The 23,367-nt window shown below is 46.0% G+C and overlaps 2 protein-coding genes across 2 annotated transcripts in view; one reads left to right on the top strand and one right to left on the bottom strand.

Moving 5' to 3' along the window:
- Positions 1-21,429, bottom strand: part of LOC310789525 (nephrocystin-1-like) — a gene marked incomplete at both ends in the record, with an annotated part of 149,457 nt that extends 128,028 nt beyond the window's left edge. Inside the window, 3 exons of the mRNA XM_083651161.1 lie at positions 16,278-16,451; positions 18,727-18,877; positions 21,420-21,429. Coding sequence (XP_083507287.1) covers positions 16,278-16,451; positions 18,727-18,877; positions 21,420-21,429 — 335 coding nt within the window. The remainder of the gene's footprint in view (positions 1-16,277; positions 16,452-18,726; positions 18,878-21,419) is intronic.
- The window catches only part of LOC310789558 (NLR family CARD domain-containing protein 3-like), a 708,349-nt gene that overhangs the window by 254,499 nt on the left and 430,483 nt on the right, over positions 1-23,367 (top strand). The window lies entirely within an intron of this gene.

The raw sequence follows: 23,367 nt of genomic DNA, 5'->3' as shown, positions 1-23,367 counted from the left end.
TCTGAACCACTCGCTTCTTCCAGAGCGCGTTTATGTCACTTTGCTGAACTCCAATGATTTTGGAGCAGACTTTGACGATATTGTTTAGGCTATTTCTGTCCTTCACAGACAAACCGTTAAACCAACATATGAAAGAAAAAGTTATAAGGCTCTCAATATATGATCTGTAAACAGTGCACAGGATCATTTTTGACACTTTGAAGGAGTTAATTTTCCTTAATAAGTAGATTTTCTGTTGGCCTCTTTTAACAAGAGACTCTATGTTTGTGTCAAACTTGAGATGCGAGTCAAACACTGTTCCCAGGTACTTATAAGAATCAACAATCTGGACGTCTTCACCATGAATGGAGCTAGCAACAGGGTCAGCTTTCTTATTTCTAAGATCGATTATAAGCTCCTTTGTCTTTGATACGTTAAGATCAAGGAAGTTCTCATCACACCATTCGACAAAGTCGGGAAGGGCACAACCGTGGTTCGACTCTGCCCCCTGGAGGAGCGACAGGAGTGCAGTGTCGTCAGAGTATTTGACTATAAGGCTGTTGTCCCTGTTAGATCTGCAGCTGTCATATATCTGATGCCCATTTATCCTTTACTTTCTGAAAAATAATGTCTTTCACTACACTAATAACTATGGGTTGTTTTCTGTGAAAAACATCTTCCAACCCAGCTCTTAGAAGGATATAATGCATGTCCCTAGCCCATGCTCTGTTTACCATCTTTAAACTCATAATTTCAAATCATAATTTCACCACTTCAAGGAACCCACACAAACAAGTAGTCATTTGAAAGCAGAGACTCCGCTGATTTCAGATATGTCTGGCTCATCTCTGTGCAAAGAAAACTCAGCGAACTAGCAGCCAAAACGTAGCAAATATAAACTTATCAAAATCATAAAGTATGTCTTACCTTTGCTGTTTTGTGGTCAAAAGTTATATTCCAGCTCGAAAACACGCTGCTAATGTATACTTCCATGACTCTGTTAGTTTGAAATGAGTCCCGAAGGTCCTGGTTGTTGACATAATGATAAAAGGGTTTTTCAAGTGGAGTGTGCTATCTTGCTACAATATACTATATTTGGGGTTACTTCTTTTTGCTTCGTTCTGGATCGTCATTGGTGTTTCTAGTGTGAATTTGGGTGCCACCCTTGATTCTCCTGACTCTGACTGGTCGATAGTGGTGTCGATCTTAGAATTCGGCCTATTTGCAGAGTTATCCATGTGCGTAATGCGTCAGTCTCAGTTGCGGTGAATTCAACATTGGGAACAATGGAACATTTGGTGAGTCTGCCTGGACATGCCTGTGGTAAAACATCTGTAAAACTGCTCAGGTTAACTTTTTTAGCATCTACTTTTGCACAGTTACTCTTTGGATATTACTTTACTAATTCCTATATGAATTGGGCTACTATCCCATGATTTAAAGGTGGTTTTCACTCAAAATAAGACAGACCAGGATCAGCATGCAAATCGGCGCCTAGATCGTCTGGACAAGTGGAGATGTAGGGCCGTTAGCGCATGCGCACACCGGCCAATTTTTTTTAATCTATTTATGTCAGACAATGTCAGAAACAAACAAAACAAAGCCAGATAATACAGCAGCGTTTGGTTGGGCTCTATTTCCTCATGCCTGTAGGGGTTCAGATGGAGGTATAGGGGAGGAGCATGGAGGTTCTGCTGTCACATACGCGATGTGATGGGCAGGTCTTGCATCAAATGGTACACAGATTACCCAATAAAACATGTTTTCATTGGTCATTTAGATGTGAAAATCTACCAGTAGATAGAGGAGAATGGATATATTCCAGCTATAGTAAAAAGTTGAACACATTTTGAGTTTCTGCTGAGAGCTGTCTAGCTGTGCTGTGCCTGTCTGTGTCTGTCTCTACTGCATTTTTTGGCTGTTATATTTGGTGAGTTAGTTTTCTGCTTTTCTTGCTTTCCTGTCTTTTTTTAATTGTCTTAGATGCTGCTATTTGGCTATACTAAAGCCTCTTCAATACGAACGCCCCCTGTACAGGGGGCTGCGTGAGATGAGTGCACTTCAGACGTTCCTAACTCACACAAGCAACGACCAATCTTAACTTGCAGCATATCAAAATGACGGGGAGAAACTCAGCTAAAATAATCTATCAAGCATTGCCACCCAAACAAAACACAATTCAACCCCCAAGAGATTATATTGCCATGTAACAAAAACACGAAATCAGAGTATGTCCACTTTAGTGCTTCTGCTAATTTCACCACTTCAAGCAACCCACACAAACAAGTAGTCATTTGAAAGCGGAGACTCTGCTGATTTCAGATGTCTGCCTCATCTCTGTGCAAAGAAAACTCAGCGAACTAGCAGCCAAAACGTAGCAAATATAAACTTATCAAAATCATAAAGTATGTCTTACCTTTGCTGTTTTGTGGTCAAAAGTTATATTCCAGCTCGAAAACACGCTGCTAATGTATACTTCCATGACTCTGTTAGTTTGAAATGAGTCACGAAGGTCCTGGTTGTTGACATAATGATAAAAGGGTTTTTAGAGTGGAGTGTGCTATCTGCTACAATATACTATCTTTGGGGTTACTTCTTTTTGCTTCATTCTGGATCGTTATTGGTGTTTCTAGGGTGAATTTGGGTGCCACCCCTTGATTCTCCTGACTCTGACTGGTCGATAGAGGTGTCGATCATAAAATTCGGCCAATGGGTTGCCGAGTTATCCATGTGCGTAATGCGTCAGTCTCAGCTGCGGTGAATTCAACATTGGGAACAATGGAACATTTGGTGAGTCTGCCTGGATATGCCTGTGGTAAAACATCTGTAAAACTGCTCAGGTTCACTTTTTTAGCATCTACTTTTGCACAGTTACTCTTTGGATATTACTTTACTTTACTTTACTACTATTCCTATATGAATTGGGCTACTATCCCATGATTTAAAGGTGGTTTTCACTCAAAACTCACTTTTTTTAGGCGGAGATAAAAATAATAATGTTCTGCTGTGTTCCAGATGAATATACTCTGACACAGTAACACATCTCTTGATTCTGAAACTTATGTAGTAATCTCATGGGTCTTGGCTTTCTTTTGAGGCCAAGATTATTCATACAGCCCTTGTAGTTGTGAATTTACTCTATTTATTTTGGGTAAGTCATTTCGGATAGGAGGCAGAAGAAATAGGCCTCGTGATGAAGAGATACTGCTATTAGGGCCATTGATACACAGCTGACTGTGATCAGGTGACCACAGCCTCTGTGAACGAGCGGCTGATTGCTTGGGAGGAGCTTAGCAACTCTCACTTTAGTTTAAAAGGCAGCACCTGACTTGCTTCACCAGAACACATTTTGAGTTTCTGCTGAGAGCTGTCTAGCTGTGCTGTGCCTGTCTGTCTCTACTGCATTTTTTGGCTGTTATATTTGGTGAGTTAGTTTTCTGCTTTTCTTGCTTTCCTGTCTTTTTAAAATTGTCTTAGATACTGATATTTGGCTATATACTTTAAACTGCTATTAGGGCCATTGATACACAGCTGACTGTGATCAGGTGACCACAGCCTCTGTGAACGAGCGTCTGATTGCTTGGGAGGAGCTTTAATAGCAACTCTCACTCTAGTTTAAAAGGCAGCACCTGCCTTGCTTCACCGATTGATTGTGTAGGCGGAGCTCAGAGCCCCTGTTGAACTTCGAGTATTTCTTTGCATAGTCAGTCTAAACAGCGGCAGCGGCAGCTGTAAGCGGCAGCCTCTGGGCACAAAGACTAGGACTAGGGAGTCTATCTGCGGGAGTCCATCGGGTAGGGTAGGCCAGAGAATAGGGCTTTGTGTTACTTCTCTTTTACTAACTACCTACTCTTCTACCCATGTGTCTTTCCCCCATACGCCGTAGATATGGCAGCTTCAGATGTAGTAACCCATGTCATTTTTCCTACCCAAAGCGCACAAGTAGTCCCTTTACTATTACTGCAGGACTCTGCAACTGTCAGTCAGCTGTTAAGAAAACTGAGACCATCTCAGCTCATGCTCTCTCTCAATCCCTTCCATTTCTAGCTCTCACAGAGACCTGGATCATACCTGAGAATACTGGTACTCCAGCCGCACTCTCTGTGGCTTACTCTTTCTCCCAAACCCCCAGAGCCTCTGGGCGTGGGGGAGGCACTGGTCTCCTCATTTCACCAGTATGGACCTACATGGTCACTCATCTCTCTCATCTCTATATATCCTCTTTTGAGTCCCATGCAGTTGCTGTTTCCCTACCTGTCAAGCTCAACATTGTGGTGATCTACCGCCCGCCTGGTCCACTTGGTAACTTCCTTGATGAGATGGATACCCTCCTCTCCGTCTTTCCTGAGGATGCCACTCCACTCATTCTTCTGGGGGACTTCAACATACAGGCGGTAACCCTGCAATCCCCCCTCTTCCTTAACTTCTTCTCATCCTTCGATCTCTCCCTCTCTCTATCTCCACCCACTCATAAGGCAGGGAACCTGCTTGACCTGGTCTTCACCCAATCCTGCTGCACTTCCAACCTCACTGTCACTCCTCTCCCTGTATCTGATCATCACTTTATTACTCTATTTACTCCCTTCCCATCTCCCTTCCCAGCCCCCTCCGAGCTCCCACTCATACTATCACCACCCGACGCAACCTAAAAACTCTCTCACCGACAGCCCTCTCCTCGGCTGTCCTGTCCCTGCTCCCTTCAGCTGAGCAGTTCTCTCTCCTATCCACTCAGGAGGCTTCCACTACTCTTTTATCCTCTTTCTCCTCTGCTCTTGACTCTCTGCCCTCTCACCTCGAAACCTCCTCGATCCTCTCCCACTGCTCCTTGGTTGTCTGAATCTCTGCAAACTCATCGAGCAGAGCTTCGGGCAGCTGAGAGGAAATGGAGAAAAACACAGAACCCCAGGGATCTCTCTGCTTACCACCTTATCCACTCTAACTTTACATCAGCTGTCTCAACAGCAAAAACCTCCTTCATTTCTGAAATCCAGTCCTCTGCCTCCAACCCCAGCAAACTATTTTCCACATTCTCTTCTCACCTCCCCCACCATCCTCCCTCTCTGCTGATGATTTTGTAACCTTCTTTGCTAAGAAGGTAGATGATATCAGCTCTTCCTTCCCCCCTCCAGTCAATAGCTGCAATACTCCTGACTCCAACTCTCTGACCCCTTGTCAGGATCGGTGTCAGACATGTGGATCTATTCGCGGGTAGTTGAGGGCCACGGGAAACTTGGTAGGTCTTGAGAAGCTGGGGTGTTGTGGGACTTGATGGCTGGGGCTGCACAGTTCGAGGTTTGGGAACGGTCGCAGAGATTGCAGAAGTTGCTGGTTGCAGAAGTTGCAGGTTGCAGACGTTGCAGAGATTGGTATGATCCTTGATGTGAATTTATGAATCACTGGCGAGAGCCTGCCGGAGCGGACCTTTATAGTATAAAAGAATATGACATCACATGTGTTATGACATCACCAGCGAGGCCATCGGAAGGCATGATTGAGGCACTTATGAATCATGACATCATCAGTGATCGATGACATCATAGTAGGAATGATGACGTCAAAGTAGGAATGATGACGTCATCCTAACAGTACCCTCCCCTCAACGGGCGTCACCCGGCGCCCGATCAGCCGCAAGGAAATCCCGAATGAGCGCAGCGTCAAGGATGAACCGGCGGGGAACCCAACTGCGTTCCTCGGGGCCGTACCCCTCCCAATCCACCAGGTATTTAAACCCACGACCCCTGCGTCGCCTGTCCAACAGCCGCCGGACCGTGTAGGCAGGGTGGTCGTCGATTAACCGAGGCGGCGGGGGGGCCGCCGCAGGAGGGCACAAGGGACTAGAGTGCACCGGCTTGACCTGGGATACGTGGAAGGTATGGTTGATGCGACGGAGAGAAGCAGGTAGAACCAAGCGGACAGCCGCAGGGTTCACAACCCGCTCAATAACAAAAGGCCCGATAAAACGGGGCGCAAGCTTCCTTGACTCAACCTTCAAGGGAACGTTCCGAGACGAGAGCCACACTCTCTGACCCGGCGCATAGGCTGGGGCCGGTGTGCGGCGGCGGTTAGCCTGGACTTGCGTCTTGGCAGAGGAACGTAATAGTGATGCGCGAGCCCTCTTCCACGTGCGACGGCAACGGCGCAAATGTGTCTGCATGGAAGGCACCGCAACCTCCTCCTCCTGGGAGGGGAACAAGGGCGGCTGAAAACCGAAGCAGCATTCAAAGGGAGACATGCCGGAAGAGGCGTTGGGGTGCGTGTTGTGGGCGTACTCAACCCACGGCAACTGGGCACTCCAGTGGGAGGGGTCAGCAGCTGTGGTGCAACGCAGCATGGTCTCCAACTCCTGGTTGACCCTCTCGGCTTGGCCATTAGTCTGCGGGTGATAACCCGACGAGAGGCTGACAGTCGTGCCAAGAGCCGTACAGAAGGCCTTCCAAACCTGAGAAATGAACTGGGGCCCCCGATCGGACACAATGTCAGACGGAATGCCATGTGCCCGGTACACGTGTAAAACCAAGAGGTCCGCCGTCTCCTTGGAGGACGGGAGCTTAGGAAGTGGAATAAAATGAGCCCACTTAGAGAATCTGTCAATGACGGTCAAGATGACGGTGTTCCCATCGGATGGGGGGAGTCCGGTTATAAAGTCCATGGCCATATGAGACCAAGGGCGACGAGGTATAGGAAGGGGGCGGAGAAGGCCTGACGAGGGTTTAGTCGAAGTCTTGTTTCGGGCGCAGACCGGGCAAGCGGCGACGAACTCCCTAGTATCCCCCTCCATGGTGGGCCACCAGAAGCGCCTGCGGATGAAGGCAAGGGTCCGTCTAACCCCAGGGTGACAAGTAAGCCGCGTCGAGTGGCCCCACAGAAGAACCTCAGAACGGGCGGAGTCAGGAACGAATAGACGTCCCGGCGGGACCCCCTTTTGGTCAGGCTGTCCCTGTTGGGCTAGACGGACACGCGATTCAATCTCCCACGTTACCGCGGCCACAAAACAGGCCGCAGGCAACACGGGTTCGGGCTCAGCCCGTATGTCAGCAGAGAACTGGCGGGACAGGGCGTCTGGCTTGACGTTCTTAGAACCCGGTCGGTAAGTTAAGGTGAAGTTGAACCTCCCGAAAAACAGGGTCCACCTGGCCTGCCGGGAATTCAATCTCTTAGCGGCCTGGATGTAGGCCAGGTTCTTGTGGTCCGTCCACACGACGAACGGGAGCTTGGAACCCTCCAGCCAATGGCGCCACTCCTCAAGAGCTGACTTAACTGCCAGCAGCTCACGATCGCCGACGTTATAATTGGCTTCAGCGGGTGAAAGCTTACACGAGAAAAAGGCGCAAGGATGGACCTTATGATCCCCAGGAGAGCGTTGAGAGAGAACAGCCCCAATTCCAGTCTCTGAGGCATCAACCTCAACGATGAACTGCAGTTCTGGGTCAGGTTGGGAGAGCACGGGAGCTGTAGAGAAACGGCGTTTGAGCTCGCTAAAAGCAGTCTTGGCCAGGGGGGTCCACCGAAACGGAGTAGAGGTGGAGGTGAGGGCGGTAAGAGGGGAAGCCACACTGCCGTAGTTGCGGACAAATCGTCGATAAAAATTGGCAAACCCAAGGAACCGTTGAAGCTGTTTCAAGGTAGAGGGTTCAGGCCAATCCGCCACAGCCGCGACCTTGGCGGGATCCATGCGCAACTCACCTTCGGCAATCACATATCCGAGGAAGGACACAGTGGAAGCATGAAATTCACACTTCTCAGCCTTGACGAAGAGGCTGTTCTCCAACAGCCGTTGGAGCACTAGGCGGACATGTTGTTGATGGTCGTCAAAATCCTGAGAGAAGATGAGGATGTCATCCAAGTAGGCAAACACGAAGAGGCCGATCATATCCCTCAGAATGTCATTTATGAGAGCCTGGAAGACGGCGGGGGCGTTAGTAAGCCCGAAAGGCATAACCAGGTACTCAAAATGGCCAAGGGAAGTGTTGAAGGCCGTCTTCCACTCGTCCCCCTCCCTAATGCGGACAAGGTGGTAGGCATTCCTTAGATCAAGTTTGGAGAATATCTTGGAGCCATGAAGGGGTGGGAAGGCAGAGCTAATGAGTGGCAGGGGGTATGTGTTCTTCACCGTGATGTCGTTCAACCCTCGGAAATCAATGCATGGTCTGAGGGTCCCATCCTTCTTCCCCACAAAGAAAAACCCAGCGGCCATCGGGGATGACGAGGGCCTAATGATGCCCGCAGCCAAGGAGTCACGGATGTAGGTCCTCATGGACTCCTGCTCAGGGCGGGAGAGGTTGTATAGCCGGCTCCGGGGAAAGGTTGCCCCGGCCTTAAGGTCAACAGGGCAATCAAACGGCCGGTGGGGAGGGAGGGACAGCGTATGCTCCTTCCCGAACACCGGGGCCAAATCATGGTAAACCATGGGAACGGACGACAGATCCGTGGGAGCCGCAGCCGACACCGGTGCAGGGGAAGCCGGAGAGAGCGCGGCGACCAGGCAATTTGCATGGCAATAGGGGCTCCACGAGACCACCTTGCCCTTGCCTGGGGACCATTGGAGGAAGGGTTTGTGCAGGTTAACCAGGGGCGGCCGAGGACCACGGGAGTGTTGGGACAGTCAGTCACGTGGAAGTGAATTGTCTCCCGATGGTTCCCAGAAAAGCGAAGGTCAACTGGCATGGTTCTTTCAGTAATCTGGGCGAAGCGCTGCCCCCCGAGGGTTATGGCCTCAAGGGCGGGGGAAAGTGGGACGGTCCCCACGCCCAGTCGAGTAACAATACCGCGGTCCAAGAAGCACCCCTCCGCCCCCGAGTCGACGAAGGCTGGGAGGGCAAGTGGCCGACCCCGCCACGAGAGGGTGCAATCAAACGACGATACGGGCAGAGGGGCGCAGTCGGTCTGGCTCAGTAACATCTGCCCAACGGCTACTGAGCCTAGTCTTTTGGTGTCCTGCGTCCTCTCAAGCGGATGGGGCAGTCCTCGACCACATGGTCCGGGAAACCACAATAACGGCAGAGGTTGTCGCGGATACGGCGTTGTCTTTCCTCAGGGGAGACGTGGTCTCTGCCCGATTGAGAGGGGGGGGCAGCGGCAAGGGCCGCGGTAGCGGAGGGGGCAGGGTGAGGAACGGCATCTGCGGCGCGGTTGGGCGTCTCTTGTCCCGGCCGAGCTCCCCCGGCCGGGATCATGGACCTGAGTCTTTCGACCTCGGTCCAAACTTGGCTCAAACTCAGAGCCTCAGCCTGTCCAAAGTCGACCTCCAGGCCCCCTAGGATCCTTCCAACCCTGGCGCTAGGGGTGACCTCACCCAGTTCCAAGGATCTTAGGTTCTCCCACTCTGACGCAACATCCATAGCAGTCTCCAGTGTGGGGGGTTTGGAACGACGGAGGTTAAAGCGGAGCTCACCGGATGCAAAATGGGTAATGAACTGCTCCCTCGCCAACAGATCCTGGGTGTGAGCGTCAGCCGAGGGGTAGGCTCTACTAACAAGCCTCCGCAGGTGGCTGCCAAACTCCTGGGCTGATTCGCCACGTAGCCGGCGTCTTGAAGCAAGGCTCGCCCGAGACCAGCCCTCACTATCGTACGGCTCGAAACATCTAGCCAAAGCGGCCCTCAACTACCCGCAAATAGATCCACATGTCTAACTCCGATCCTGACTGTCAGGATCGGTGTCAGACATGTGGATCTATTCGCGGGTAGTTGAGGGCCACGGGAAACTTGGTAGGTCTTGAGAAGCTGGGGTGTTGTGGGACTTGATGGCTGGGGCTGCACAGTTCGAGGTTTGGGAACGGTCGCAGAGATTGCAGAAGTTGCTGGTTGCAGAAGTTGCAGGTTGCAGACGTTGCAGAGATTGGTATGATCCTTGATGTGAATTTATGAATCACTGGCGAGAGCCTGCCGGAGCGGACCTTTATGGCATAAAAGAATATGACATCACATGTGTTATGACATCACCAGCGAGGCCATCGGAAGGCATGATTGAGGCACTTATGAATCATGACATCATCAGTGATCGATGACATCATAGTAGGAATGACGACGTCAAAGTAGGAATGATGACGTCATCCTAACACCCCTGCTACAGGGCTTACCTCCCTCTCTCCCCTGTCCCCCAAAGAGGTCCTTAAGCTTGTCAGGTCTAACTGTGCCACCTCCTGTCCCCTTGATCCTATCCCTTCCTCTCTTCTCCAATCCATCTCCACTGATAGCAGTGTTTCCCACAGGATTTTGAGTATTTGTGGTGGGGGACCGCAGACCCCCTAGAGGGGTGCGGGGGCATGCCCTTCCGCAAGATTTTTTTTTTAAATTTTAAAGTAAAATGCATGAATTTGGTGTACTTTGAGAAAGCTTAAGAGCTAAATTAAAAGGCTCACCCAGCCAAACACACCCTCGTCAAGATGATAATTCTCCCGATTCTGGACTACGGTGATATCATTTATAGAACAGCCTCAGCATCGGCCCTCAAAAAATTAGACACACTCCACCACTCAGCTATCCGCTTCGCCACCAACGCACCCTTCCAGACTCACCATTGTGATCTCTACAATCTGGTAGACTGGCCCTCCCTTAAAACCCGGCGATCCCTCCATTGGCACCACTTTATTTTTAAGTCTATACTAGGCAAGACACCACACTACCGCTCATCTCTCCTCCACATAGCCACAAACACTTATAGCACAAGATCAAGCGGGTACATCCAGCTTTCTATCCCCAGCTCAACCGCTTATAGAACTGTCTTCCGTTTTGCAGCAGCATATGACTGGAATATTCTTCAGAGCACCCTCAAACTCGCAACCCTGACATCACTTTCCATCTTCAGACAGAAACTCCAACAGCTTTTTGTTGACCGCTGTGCCTGCTTCCCCACCTCATAGTACCCCCCATCCCCCTTCTCCTTTTCCTACCCCCCCTCCCTCTCTACCCGCTCCCTCCCTCTACCCCCTCCCCCTTCTCCTTTTTCCTACCCCCCCCTTCTTCCCATCCCCCTCCCTCTTTACCCCTTCCCTCCCTCTACCCCCTTCCCCTTCTCCTCCCTCCCCCCTCCCTTCTTCCCATCCCCCCTCCCTCTACCCCCTTCTCCTTTTCCCCCCTCCCCCCTCCTTTCTTCCCATCCCCCCTCCCTCTACCCCCTTCCCCTTTTCCTCCCTCCCCTGTCCCTTCTTCCCACCCCCCCCTCCCTCCCTCTCTACCCTCTCCCTCCCTCTACTCCCTTCCCCCCTCATGTTGTGTTTTGTTTGGTTTATCCTGTATTGTTCTGTCTTGTTGTGTTGTGTTGGTTCTATGCTGTGCCGTGTTGTGTTATGCTGTGTTATTTGGCTCTATCCTATGTTATATTTCTCTAGTGCACTTTAGCCATTTACCCTGTCTCCCCCCGCCCACCCCCCTTACCCTAATCCGGGTTCGTATCCTGCCCCCCCCCCCTCCCTCCATACTTTATATGGGAATGTTGATGTTTTATACCCTGTTTTTATAATGCACTGTTTTTATCCTTTTTTATCCTTAACATGACTCTTTTTGCAGCCCCTCTCCCTTACCCCACAGGTAAATAAAAATTTGTTCTTAATGACTCGCCTGTCTAAATGAAGGTAAAATAAAAAAATAAAAATAAACCATCTCGGCACGCATTAAATTCAAAATACTGGTTCTGGCCTACAGGGTAGTACACCAGACAGCCCCTCTGTACTTGCAATCTCTCCCTGGCACCTCAATGGTGGAACGAGCTTCCACCTTCGGTCAGGACAGCCGAATCACTGCCGATTTTTTGGAAAAGACTAAAGACACACCTTTTCAGGCTCCATCTGGGCCCTTCTTGAACTAACTTATTTCTCTCTCTCTTAACACGTTCACTGCCGTCGACGAGTTAACTCGTCAAAAAAACAACAACGGTTGACTGCCGCCGACGAGTTAACTCGTCAATTTTTTTTTATTTTTTTTTTGACGGTGGGACGTGGATCAAACCCTTTTACATCTCCTATAAAAATATGGGAGCTATTGAATGTGTATAACCTATTTTACGGAACCACTAAGTGGCGACAGTGCTCTCCAGACTAGAGAAAGCCGAGCCAAAACTGCAGGGAAAAGCGTGAGGAAACCATTCTCATACTGTAGAATGGTTTGGCGAAAACGCTTTCGCGCTGGCGCACAACGGTGGCGCACAACGGTGGGGGGTTCCAAAAATAGACTGGGTGCAACACACTTTGAAACATGCAGCATAAAGCCCACAATCGCACGCAGCTTCATCCCAGCTCTCAACCGAAACCCCAAGAAACGAACGAGCCCCATCCAGACTCGCCCGACGAGGGGCCGCCAGGCAGCACAGACAGGCAGCAGAAACTCGCTTGTGACACAGGCTGCAGCCACCAGAGACACAGCCACGGAGGGAGGAGTTTGAAGGAGAGGGGGGTGGGGGTGCTGTTATGGAGGAAATTACTGTTCAGAACTATTGTTTAGATGTCTGATGTCTTACTGATGCCAAAAATAAATGGTTAAAGTGACTGTTCTATCGAATTTCACAAAAAGGCATTTTTCTCAGCTTTCCTTTTCAGACGCTGAAACCATGCTGTATTCAACTGCTAATGCCTACATAACTACTAACTCTACAAACTAACTCTTTTAGACAGAGAAAGCACACATTCTATTAGTTCTTTTGAGATATTTTGTGTTCACAAAGTCCTAGCAGAAAATAATCCTCGGCTCTTGAAAGATGAAATCCTCAAAAAAAAAACTTGGCAGAAGCTACCTACAGTATTGAAAAAACTGTTGGCAGTGAATGTGTTAACTCATTCTCTGCCAGGGTCATTTCGGTCTGTGTGCTCCCAGTGCCAGGATTTTGAGCATATTTCCTGATCTTCCAGGACCCACAGAATATTCTGTGCTAGGAATAAAATTACACAACATATCTCACAATAAAGCAGAGACTCTCTTCTTACTCCTTGTAAAAAACTGAAACTCTCCCATGTTTCCTTGTTTAGTTACAAGCAGTGGAAGTTAGCTTGTTTTCACTAAAAATGCCCTCCTTGGAACATAAATGTGAGAAAAAGAGGTTTTTAGTGAAGGACACCGTTTCAAGCAGAACTCTCTTTTGAGCCTTTTATTTTTTGCCTCAGTGACACATCAGACACATTATACAGTATTTGTTTTCCCAAATAAATAAATAAAAAATAAAAAATAAGAGAATGTATTTGAGGGAGCTGTGTCGGTCCATCCCGCCCAGTGAGCGGCTACAGAGAGAGAGAGAGAGAGAGAGTCTGGCCCCTGGGGTTTCTTGACAGATGAGGCTTGGCCGCAGTATTTATCAAAGTATGATAAATATGTGCACAAAATCAAATAAATAATTTACTTTTACAGTTGCCATGTGGATTTTTAGCTTAGCTTGATAAAAGCATAAACAAATGGAACGAACCCTTATGTGGTCACACTCACACACTCTCTCTCTCTCTCACACACACACACACACACGCACACACACAGGAATAACGAGTGCTGTAACGTTACCTGCTGTCACGTTACCTCTCATAACTAACGTTAGCACAGAAGATCACACAATAGCTACGTTAGTGCTGTAAACTTTGAAATGTTTATGTGACACATGTTTCTGGTTGCTGGGGACGGGTGTGTGACGCGGTTTGACGCGTTTGACGTATCCATGTGATTCCCCCTCCCTTGAGTGTGACAGAGCTCTCCCTTGAGAGGGAGAGCTGGCAAGAGGAAACGTGAAGCGAGTCATGCCGGCGGCATAAGTTATAAACAATGCGTGACAATTATACTCGAATGTTGTGTGTGTGATCATTTCATCTCAAACGCGATACAAAAAATAGGCTACTTTTTACCATCGTCATCGCTCTCTCCAAGTGGCACCCATTTCTCCTCCTCCGATTCATCTGTGTCAGACGGATCAGAACGCTGTGAAGGTGAGCCTTCTTCGCCCTGGCGCTCCGTCGTGGAGCAACAACAAAAACGCCGGCGTCTTCCTCGCCATCATCGCCATCCGAGAACTCTGGGTTGGACTCTGTTTCGACCACAGGCTCCACCCATAAATACTAAACTAGCGGGTTCCTTTTATCAGTTTGACCTGAAACAATGTCACAGGCTGGGAAAGTGTCTGATGTAATGTAAACAGCCAAAACATGAAAGTACGTCCGAGTACGTCTTTGGCACAGAACGCCATTGTTAAAAGTACGTCCGGGTACGTCTTTGGCAGAGAATGAGTTAACGTTCTATATTGTAGGCTACAGGGAGACTGCATCAGCCCTGCTGAACAGATCTGTATTTCCCTGGTTGTAAGTTGAATCGTTTTATTCAGGCTATGATCTGTGTGCTGAGATCTCCAAATTGGCAGAGATGACAGCATAAAGCCGCAGCCCGCGGACTGGATCAGTGGATCGGAGCTTCAAAAGGAAGAATGTCATTGAGTAACTACAGTTCACCAATGAGCACAGTTGTGAAAAATTCTACGCTTAAAAGGCGTGGTTATAATGGTTAAGGCCACGTATAGCGTCGGCATGAGAATAGCCAGTGCACCGGTCCACGCCGACTAATATGCGCTGTGCCTGGCGCTAAGTGCTAATTTAAGGCCGTTGCAACAATAGAGCAGGACTCCAGAACATTTTACATTGTAATTTTCACTGAAAATAAAGTTAGGATTTTCCAGAATGTGTTTTGTCTTGACCAACATTCATACACAGCTCTGAACCTGGAGGACTGAGAGAAGATCATCCATGCTTTGATCTCATGTCATTGTGAATATCAATATCTGCAGTGTTCAAACTAACATTTTCCCCCACTGACCCACTTGGCCAGTAGATCAGAGTTCTACTGGCCACTTCTATATTTTCACTGGTCCGGCAGTCGAAAAATGAAAATAAGTACCCCCCCCCCCCCCCATGATTTATCCATAATATGTAACACAGTGAAGTTCCCTTTAGATTTGGTTGTTTTCCTTTACTTATTGATATCATTGCTGTCCGATGAAAACCACTTCAGTCCTGTTTTAATTATTTTACATTACATTACATTACGTCATTTGGCAGACGCTTTTATCTAAAGCGACTTTCAATAACACATTTTTCTCACCAATAGAGCAATCAACTATGCAACACAGTCTGTGACAACTACAACTTCTGAACGAATAGTGGTACAAGTTTAGTTTAGGTTAGTTTAGAAGTTTTTTTTTTTTTTTTTTTTTAACTATCGGTGACATTCCTGATACCATCCAATTTCATGATCTTTATGTTGTAAACACATAACTTTCACAACAGTGAACAAGCACCCCCACTCGGCTCATTCAGGGAAGGTAGTTTTATAACTTGTACACTACCTGCTGCACAGGCTAAATGATGCACATAAATATAGCCTACATTATGTAAAGTCATTGCATAAATGTGTTTTAATTGTAAAGGTACGTGTGAAGTAGCCTAAGCCAAGTGTGAAGTAGCCTAAGCCAAGTCTTGCAGGAGTGGACATCACAGTAGAACCGTGTTACGGCTGTCACCCATCTATATCATGTTGTATTTACCACCTGGATTACATATATTATGTTTCACATAGGTTTGTGTTTTGATTTTTATGTTTTATTTTGTCCAATATTGAAATGTTCCAGAATTGCATCTTGTGTTAACATATATATTATTTATATCTTCCACTTAGCCTATTTAGGCTGATTTGGTTGCTATTTCTTGTCGAAATGTATTAGCCTCAATAAATGCTGGGAGATTTCACATGTGTGGCTTTGGTAGGGGAGCGCACAGGTAGGATGATGCAACGGCCTCTGTATGACAAGGGCTCAAAACTACGGTATAACAACTTTTTTTTCATCGGTCATTGTGCCTGTCTGACACGCGAGAGAGAGGGAGTGAGAGAGAGAAAGAGGGGGGCAGAGAGAGTGAGATGGCAGAGGAGAGCTCCGCGCAATTACACACAGTAATATAACCGGCGCACTGAATAAGGCCTGGTTTTGAAAAGCGCTAAGCACTAAATTAACGCCAGGGGGGGAGATAGCGTTAGGCCTATATTTAATGCCGAAATGCCCATTCTGGCCTATTCTGGCACTGCCTCTTCGGCGTGAAGCGCGTTTCGGCGCCTAAAACCATGATGCTATTTTCTCGAGGCAGGTGCAATGCGTGTTTTTTTTGTGTGTAACGCCAGTTTTAGCGCCTATGGCCAGTGGGAAGATAGGGGCCCTGGATGTCAAACTTGCAGAGTCTCCCTTTGCAGATTGAGGAATACTGACCTGGGAGAGTTTTGAGAGCAGGGACCTTATTTTGGAGAAATCGGTGTGTCAAATCACATGAGGAAAGCTGTGAATGGATCTTACCTGAGAGTCTCCAGTCTGCAGTGTGGACTCTGCAGTCCAGCAAAGAGCAGCTTCATCCCTGAATCGTGAAGCTCGTTGTTACTCAGGTCCAGCTCTCTCAGACTGGAGGACTGGGAGCTGATAAGTGAGGCCAGATCTTCACAGCTTCTCTCTGACAGCTGACAGCCACTCAGTCTGCATGAGAATTAGTGATGGAGACAAACAACTTTAAAATGTTTTCCATTTAGCACTCATGAATGATAAACCACTTTTTGTGTTTGCCAGTATAGGTGGTGCTATGCCGAATAGCACGAAATTAGGCACTGCACTCTGTTGGGTTCCCAGCAGCGCAATCCCGAAGTTTGAAGTCGATCGGACGAACAGTTCTTGAGATAAACCACTTTTTGTCTTGCCAGTAGGTGGCGCTATGCCAAATTGCACATGATTTCGGCACTCCATTAGGTCCCCCTAAGCGCACTCCCCAAGTTTGATACATTAGTAATACAATTGACAATTTAGTTAAATTCAATGAAAGTGCCGTATTCTCATGATGCACCATGAATTTCTAACCGAATGACTCAATGCAGCTCATTGGCTATTGATGTCATTAAATTATCATTAACCAATTATTTAGTCATTTGTTGTTTGCCTAACATGATGACAGGGCTCGACATTAACGGCTGCCCGGTTGCCCCGGGCAACCAAAAAAAAAATAGGGCAACCATTTCTTGGCCTTTGGTTGCCCCAGGGGCAATCACGATTTAACATGCAAAAAAATATGTACAGCAGCAAACAGCAAAATATACACCAAATAAATATGTTTTAATACTTGTTGTGAGTGACATATATGTGACATTTTATTTAGAGATGCTCCGCAATCGATTTGGCCTCTATCGGCTTTGATCACGTTCTCAAAATAGCCGATCAAAGCAGGCCGATCAGATGCATTCCAGACAATTAACTGTGCGCACCTAAAATGACTAAACTCCTCTCTGTCTCTCGGAGAGACAGACTTCACTTTGAACGAAGCAGGTGTGTGTATGAGGGAGCCGGGAGGGAGGGAGAGACAGAGTGAAGGAGGGAGGGAGAGGGAGGGAGAGACAGAAGACTACGTAGCCGGTTTCACAGACTTCACTCTTTCTCCCTCCCTCCCGGCTCCCGACACACACACCTGCTCAGTCTCTCTCTCTCTCTCTCTCTCGTTGTGCCATGGATCTTGAAGTTGCAGTGTGCATGAGGGCTGAGGCCCAGCTCATTCTGAAATTCCCGAAATAAGAACTTTCCAAGAACAGTCCGAGTTGTAAACTCCACGGACTGTTCAGCAGGCAGCTGCGTCAATGAGCGAGAGAGAGAGAGAGAGAGAGAGAGAGCGCGTGCACTTGTGGATAATTACTAAGTCAACACAGCTGGAGATGCTGTCTGGCTTCTACGACTCCCCAGGGTCCTCTGTCTGAATGGTTGCTCCTTCAATTCAGATTAATATTGGAATGGTCTTTAAGAGAGAGTGTAATAAAAAAAATAATAATAATAATAATAATAATGCTACATGATAAAAAGAAGGCTTCAATCGACGCGGTGATCGGTTATATCGGTGATCGGCAGATACTGATTCCAGCTACTTTATTATCAATAACGCTTTTAATTAATAAATTAAGCACAATATGAACAATAACTGTTAAAAAAAATATATGAAAATTAAAGTTCACAAATATTAGTTAAACAAATCCTTTCAGTGCAAATGCATTATAAAAACAAAAAATAAGATTTGTTTAGAAAACGAAATTACACAAATTTATTATTATTATTATCATTATTACTACTACTACACCCGGTGCGCACACTGAATAGGCCTATTATACTATATACTATAGACTATTATACTTACTTTTCTGTCACATCGTCATTATTAAGCCGGCTTATGACTGCATAGTATCTTAATTACTCAAAATATAAGGCGACTAAAATTGGGCAACCATATTTTTATTCGGGCAACCAAAAGCTCTTGCCAGGTTGCCCCTCCGGCAACCACTTTTAAAAGTTAACGTCGAGCCCTGTGATGTAATGATTGGTGGTCGTGATTGTGAACGTTCATGTTACTATGATTAGTGACATATCCCACAATGTGCTGTGAAATGATAACCTCACTCTGCAGACAGTGAAAATCACTGAGCAGCACCTAACGTTGCTTTACTATTTGTTTAAGTATTCACAATGACATGAGATCAAAGGATGGAGGATCTTCTCTCAGTCCTCAGGTTCAGAGCTGTGTATGAATGTTGGTCAGGACAAAACACATTCTGGAAAATCCTAACTTTATTTTCAGTCAAAATTACAATGTAAAATGTTCTGGAGTCCTGATGTAAAACTTGCAGATTTAGGAATACTGACCTGAGAGTTTTGAGAGCAGGGACCTTATTTTGGAGAAATCAACGTGTCAAATCACATGAGGAAAGCTGTGAATGGATCTTACCTGAGAGTCTCCAGTCTGCAGTGTGGACTCTCCAGTCCAGCACAGAGCAGGTTCATCCCTGAATCGTACAGCTTGTTGTTACTCAGGTCCAGCTCTCTCAGCCTGCAGGACTGGGAGCTGAGAAGTGAGTCCAGAGCTTCACAGCTTCTCTCTGACAGCTGACAGCCACTCAGTCTGCATGAGAATTAGTGATGGAGACAAACAACTTTAAAATGTTTTCCATTTAGCACTCATGAATGATAAACCACTTTTTGTGTTTTCAAGTATAGGTGGTGCAATGCCAAATAGCATTAAATTAGGCACTGCACTCTGTCGGGTTCCCAGCAGCGCAATCCCCAAGTTTGAAGTCAATTGGAAGAACGGTTCTTGAGATAAACTACTTTCTGTGTTGCCAGTAGGTGGCGCTATGCCAAATTGCAAAATATTTCAGCACTGCACTCCATCAGGCCCCCCTAAGCGCACTCCCCAAGTTTGATACATTAGTAATACAATTTACAATTAAGTTTAATTCAATTAAAGTGCCGTATTCTCATGATGCACCATGGATTTCTAACCGAATGACTCAATGCAGCTCATTAGCTATTGTTGTCATTCAATTATCATTAACCATTTATTTAGTCATCTGTTGTTTGCCTAACATTATGTAATGATTAGTGGTCATGATTGGGAACGTTCACGTTGATTACTAGCGACATATCCCACAGTGTGCTGTGAAACGGTAACCTCACTGTGCAGTGAAAATCACTGAGCAGCACCCAATGTGGTAACACTTTATAATAACTATACACTATAAAGTATTAATAAACCATTATTAAATCACTGATTCTTGAGAGTCGGGACAAAACATGTCCTACATAGAAAAGTCTAATTTATATTAAAAATCCAGAAATTCATCATGATTTACATACTTACAAAGTCAAATCTAAAGGAACTGTGTATACCTATGTTATTTTTTTAGCACAAATTTGTATCTTTTTTTAGGTAATTTGTTTAAATGTATGGTCTGTGGTTAGAAGATCCATGTTATTGTACTTGTCCTCAGCAAGAGGTCACAATATTGACCAGCCCAAACAAACTACAAAAAACTCTATAATTGTGAATACATATATATAAAATAAAAAAGAAGGGGTATACATATATAAAACAATGCATGAAATGAATGTCAAACAATATTTTCCGTAAAAATCTCCCTATCAAAGTTGTGTCCTCAGTTTCTGTCAACTCCGTCAGACTTTTTCGTAAACCTTATTAAATCAGGAAATAGCATGGTCAGCTATATCCCTGAGGACCCCTTTTCATCTCCCCACCTGTGCTGAATGCAACACTACCACACATGCTCTGGTAAGTTTTACATTTTTTGATATTTTAGACAAACAATGTCAATATTCCTATGGTCACAGCTGGACCATGTCAACACCATCTCTCCGTTATGATATGTTTTTTTTTAACCATAGTGGATTGAATTTAAGCATTTTAGTGAGGTTATTGAGACAGCTAGCAACTGATGAAAAACCAGCTTGCTGCTGTGTACAATACATGTTTTGGAGGGAAAATACATGCCCTTACGTCAACTCAGTCAGACATCAACTATGTCAGGTTCTACGTCTGACAGAGTTGACGTGTAAGTTGATGGAGTTGACAAATCCACCTATAACCTCTTATGTGCTAATATAATATTATTTGTGAACATAGTAAAGGATTAAAATGTTATTTCAGGGTTTTATTTACACATAAATGTACATTATATAGCATGTATTACATGATTTAACCATACTGTATAACCTACACTTCTGACTTGTAGAGCATGGGTAGGCTGTGGTCTGCTTATTATTGTGTAACTTTCCAAGCACTTATAATACAAAAGCCAGTGTGTAGATTTTTGCAACTACTGGTTGTGAAACTGAATATTACATTGAATGGTGGCCTCTGTAGAGGGACCCACTTCTATGGGCTAACTCTAATGTCAGGAAAATGCAACATTTCTTATTTTCATGGAATTATACTGGAACATGCTTATGAATATTAGCCTATATTCAATTTCTGCTAAATCCATTACGTTTATTTTCATCACTAGATGTCACCAACTGCACCTTTAAGATGTTACATCAATCAATCAATCAATCAATCAATCAATCAATCAATCCAATCTATCAATGAATCGTGTCAAGTAAATTGAAATCTGATTCCATAGTCTTATTCTAATACATTTTTCATTCCTTCAATTTGTATTGTAGGAAAGCATGGCCAGACAGAAATTGTCAGTTGAGGAGCAAAGGAGAAGAAATAGAGAGTACCAACGAAAGAGAAGAGAAAAATTAAACGGTGACCCAGAGAGCAAACATGACATGCAAGAGAAGGAAAGACAAGGTGAAAGAAGAGAAGAAGAAAAAAAGGAAGAAGAAGGAAGAAGGGAAAAAAAAACTACTAATGCTGGTGTTGTGAAGTCAAACAAACTGGATGACAGTTTTCAATTAGTTTGGAAGATACACTTCTCATGCAACCTCTCAAACAGGTTCCCTCAACATGACAAATACACCAGGTCATTTCACATGAGAACAGGATCCACCACAGACAACTATCGTGCTTTTGCAGCGAGATGTTGGTTTGCCAGTGCATCAGCTCAGCTACCTTCTATTTCCATGGCTACCCAGAGGAACAGCAAAGTGATACAAGCACAGCAAGGAAGAAAATACCTTTGGCCATGTTGATGGAGGATAGGCCTGCACGATATGAGGAAAATCTGCGTTATGCGATAACATTGTTCAATATAGCAATGACGATACGACTTGCGATAAATAAACAAATATTAAAGTAGGCCGCATATTAGCTATACAGTTCCTATGTCTTTCTGCTTTAATAATGCTATTAATTAATACACAGGACAAGATGTTACTATCCCTTGTGCCAAAATCCGAGGAAAAACACATTTAGAAGCCCAATCCAGAATAAAACAAGCTAACAGGCTAACAAACTAATAAACAAGACACAAATCACCAGTTAGCTACCCTAGCCAACAGCAGTATGAAGCATGTCATTGGGGTTTTCAAGTGGGCACCTTCCTTCACCGACGTTTCGTTAAGTTAGGCCCACGACACCTCAAGAAGGCTTAACGGTGTAATCCAGCGTCCTGGAAACACCCCCCTCCATGCTACCACCGCACAACTGCATATTACAGTACCTCACTATCTAAGCCTAGCTATCCAGGTCGGTTCGGTATGACATTCCTGACTACACCACCACTGTCAATGATTCAGCCCTGTTGATGCGGACCGTCAATCATGACCAACAACAAACAATCCCTAACTACACCACCACTGTCAATGATTCAGCCCTGTTGATGCGGACCGTTAATCATGACCAACAACAAACAATCAATCTGACCTTAGCGAGCTCCCCAGCTAGCATGTTTCCTCCTTATCCACAGCCATTCACTTGCTTGTTCTGCTGCCTGAGACATGTTGCTAACCGCAAGTTTCAGGCTCCGTCCCCGAATGCCCAACTCAGTTAGTAAGGCAATAACGGACTTTGCCACAAAACCGCGGCAGCCCACCTCTACAGGCCGCACTCGAGACCTCCAACCTCACTGCTCTGCCTCTGCTGCCATTTCAGCATACCTAGCTTTCTTGCGCTCATAAGCCTCCTCAACTCGATCTTTCCACGGGACTGTGAGTTCGATAAAATAAACTCTCTTCTCTACCTCAGACCACAGTAACAAGTCCGGACGTAGCCGGGTGCTAACTATATATGCTGGGATGACTAGCTGTTCATTCAAGTCAACCCTCATTTCCCAGGCTCCACCTACACTTAGCTGCCCTAACTTGTGCCTGACCTTAATAGACTCCAAACATAGCCTGTGCCCACTGAATAAAGAAATGAAATACACACTGACTCTAGCTGAAACTACACACAGCGTGTTTGGGCTTTGGCAGAGGGGCAGAGTGCACTGTTGTAAGGGAAAGGTGTATGCTGGATTTACAACTCAAGACAAAATGATCAGATGCTGAGTGGGAATGCATGGCGCATGTAAATAAAACCACTTTTGTTATTCATTGCGTTTCAGGCAGTCTTTGCGATGTGTTTATTGTGCATGTTCATATTGCGATGACGATGAAAATACGATTAATTGTGCAGCCCTAATGGAGGAGCTGGAAAGATACGGAAGGGGAGATGGAGATGGAAGATGTGGAGGAGGAGTTGGATAAGGAGCCTCAGAAAGGTCCTGAGCATCAAGACGTGAAAGTGGAGTTTCTGCATCCCCATGGTCCAACAGCAAAGGTTCGACCTAAGCTTGGCAGGAAGGATGTCTGTTTCTGCCCAGTTGAAGACATCATAGTGAAACTAATGGGAAATGCATCACCAGTCCGATCACGAACACAAGAGATCTACAGCATCGCCCCTGATGTGATGGACTTCATAGAGCGTGAGCATGTCCGACGCCTGTTGCTCAAGGCATGAGTGCAGGTTAGACAAAAATGAAATCTTAAATAAGCAAATTGACACACACCCACTCTCTCTCACCCCCCATACACACACACCCCTCCCCCACCCACACATGCATGCCACTTTAAAAAATAAAAATCACAATGAAGACCAAGCAAATGAACAACTGACAGTATTGAATTGTAATCTGTCTGACACTTT

This window comes from Poromitra crassiceps (genome assembly GCF_964638095.1).
Source record: "Poromitra crassiceps genome assembly, chromosome: 14".
NCBI classification, from domain to species: domain Eukaryota; kingdom Metazoa; phylum Chordata; class Actinopteri; order Beryciformes; family Melamphaidae; genus Poromitra; species Poromitra crassiceps.
Note: the sequence above shows the minus strand (reverse complement) of the source record. Positions and strands in the feature narration are given on the sequence as shown.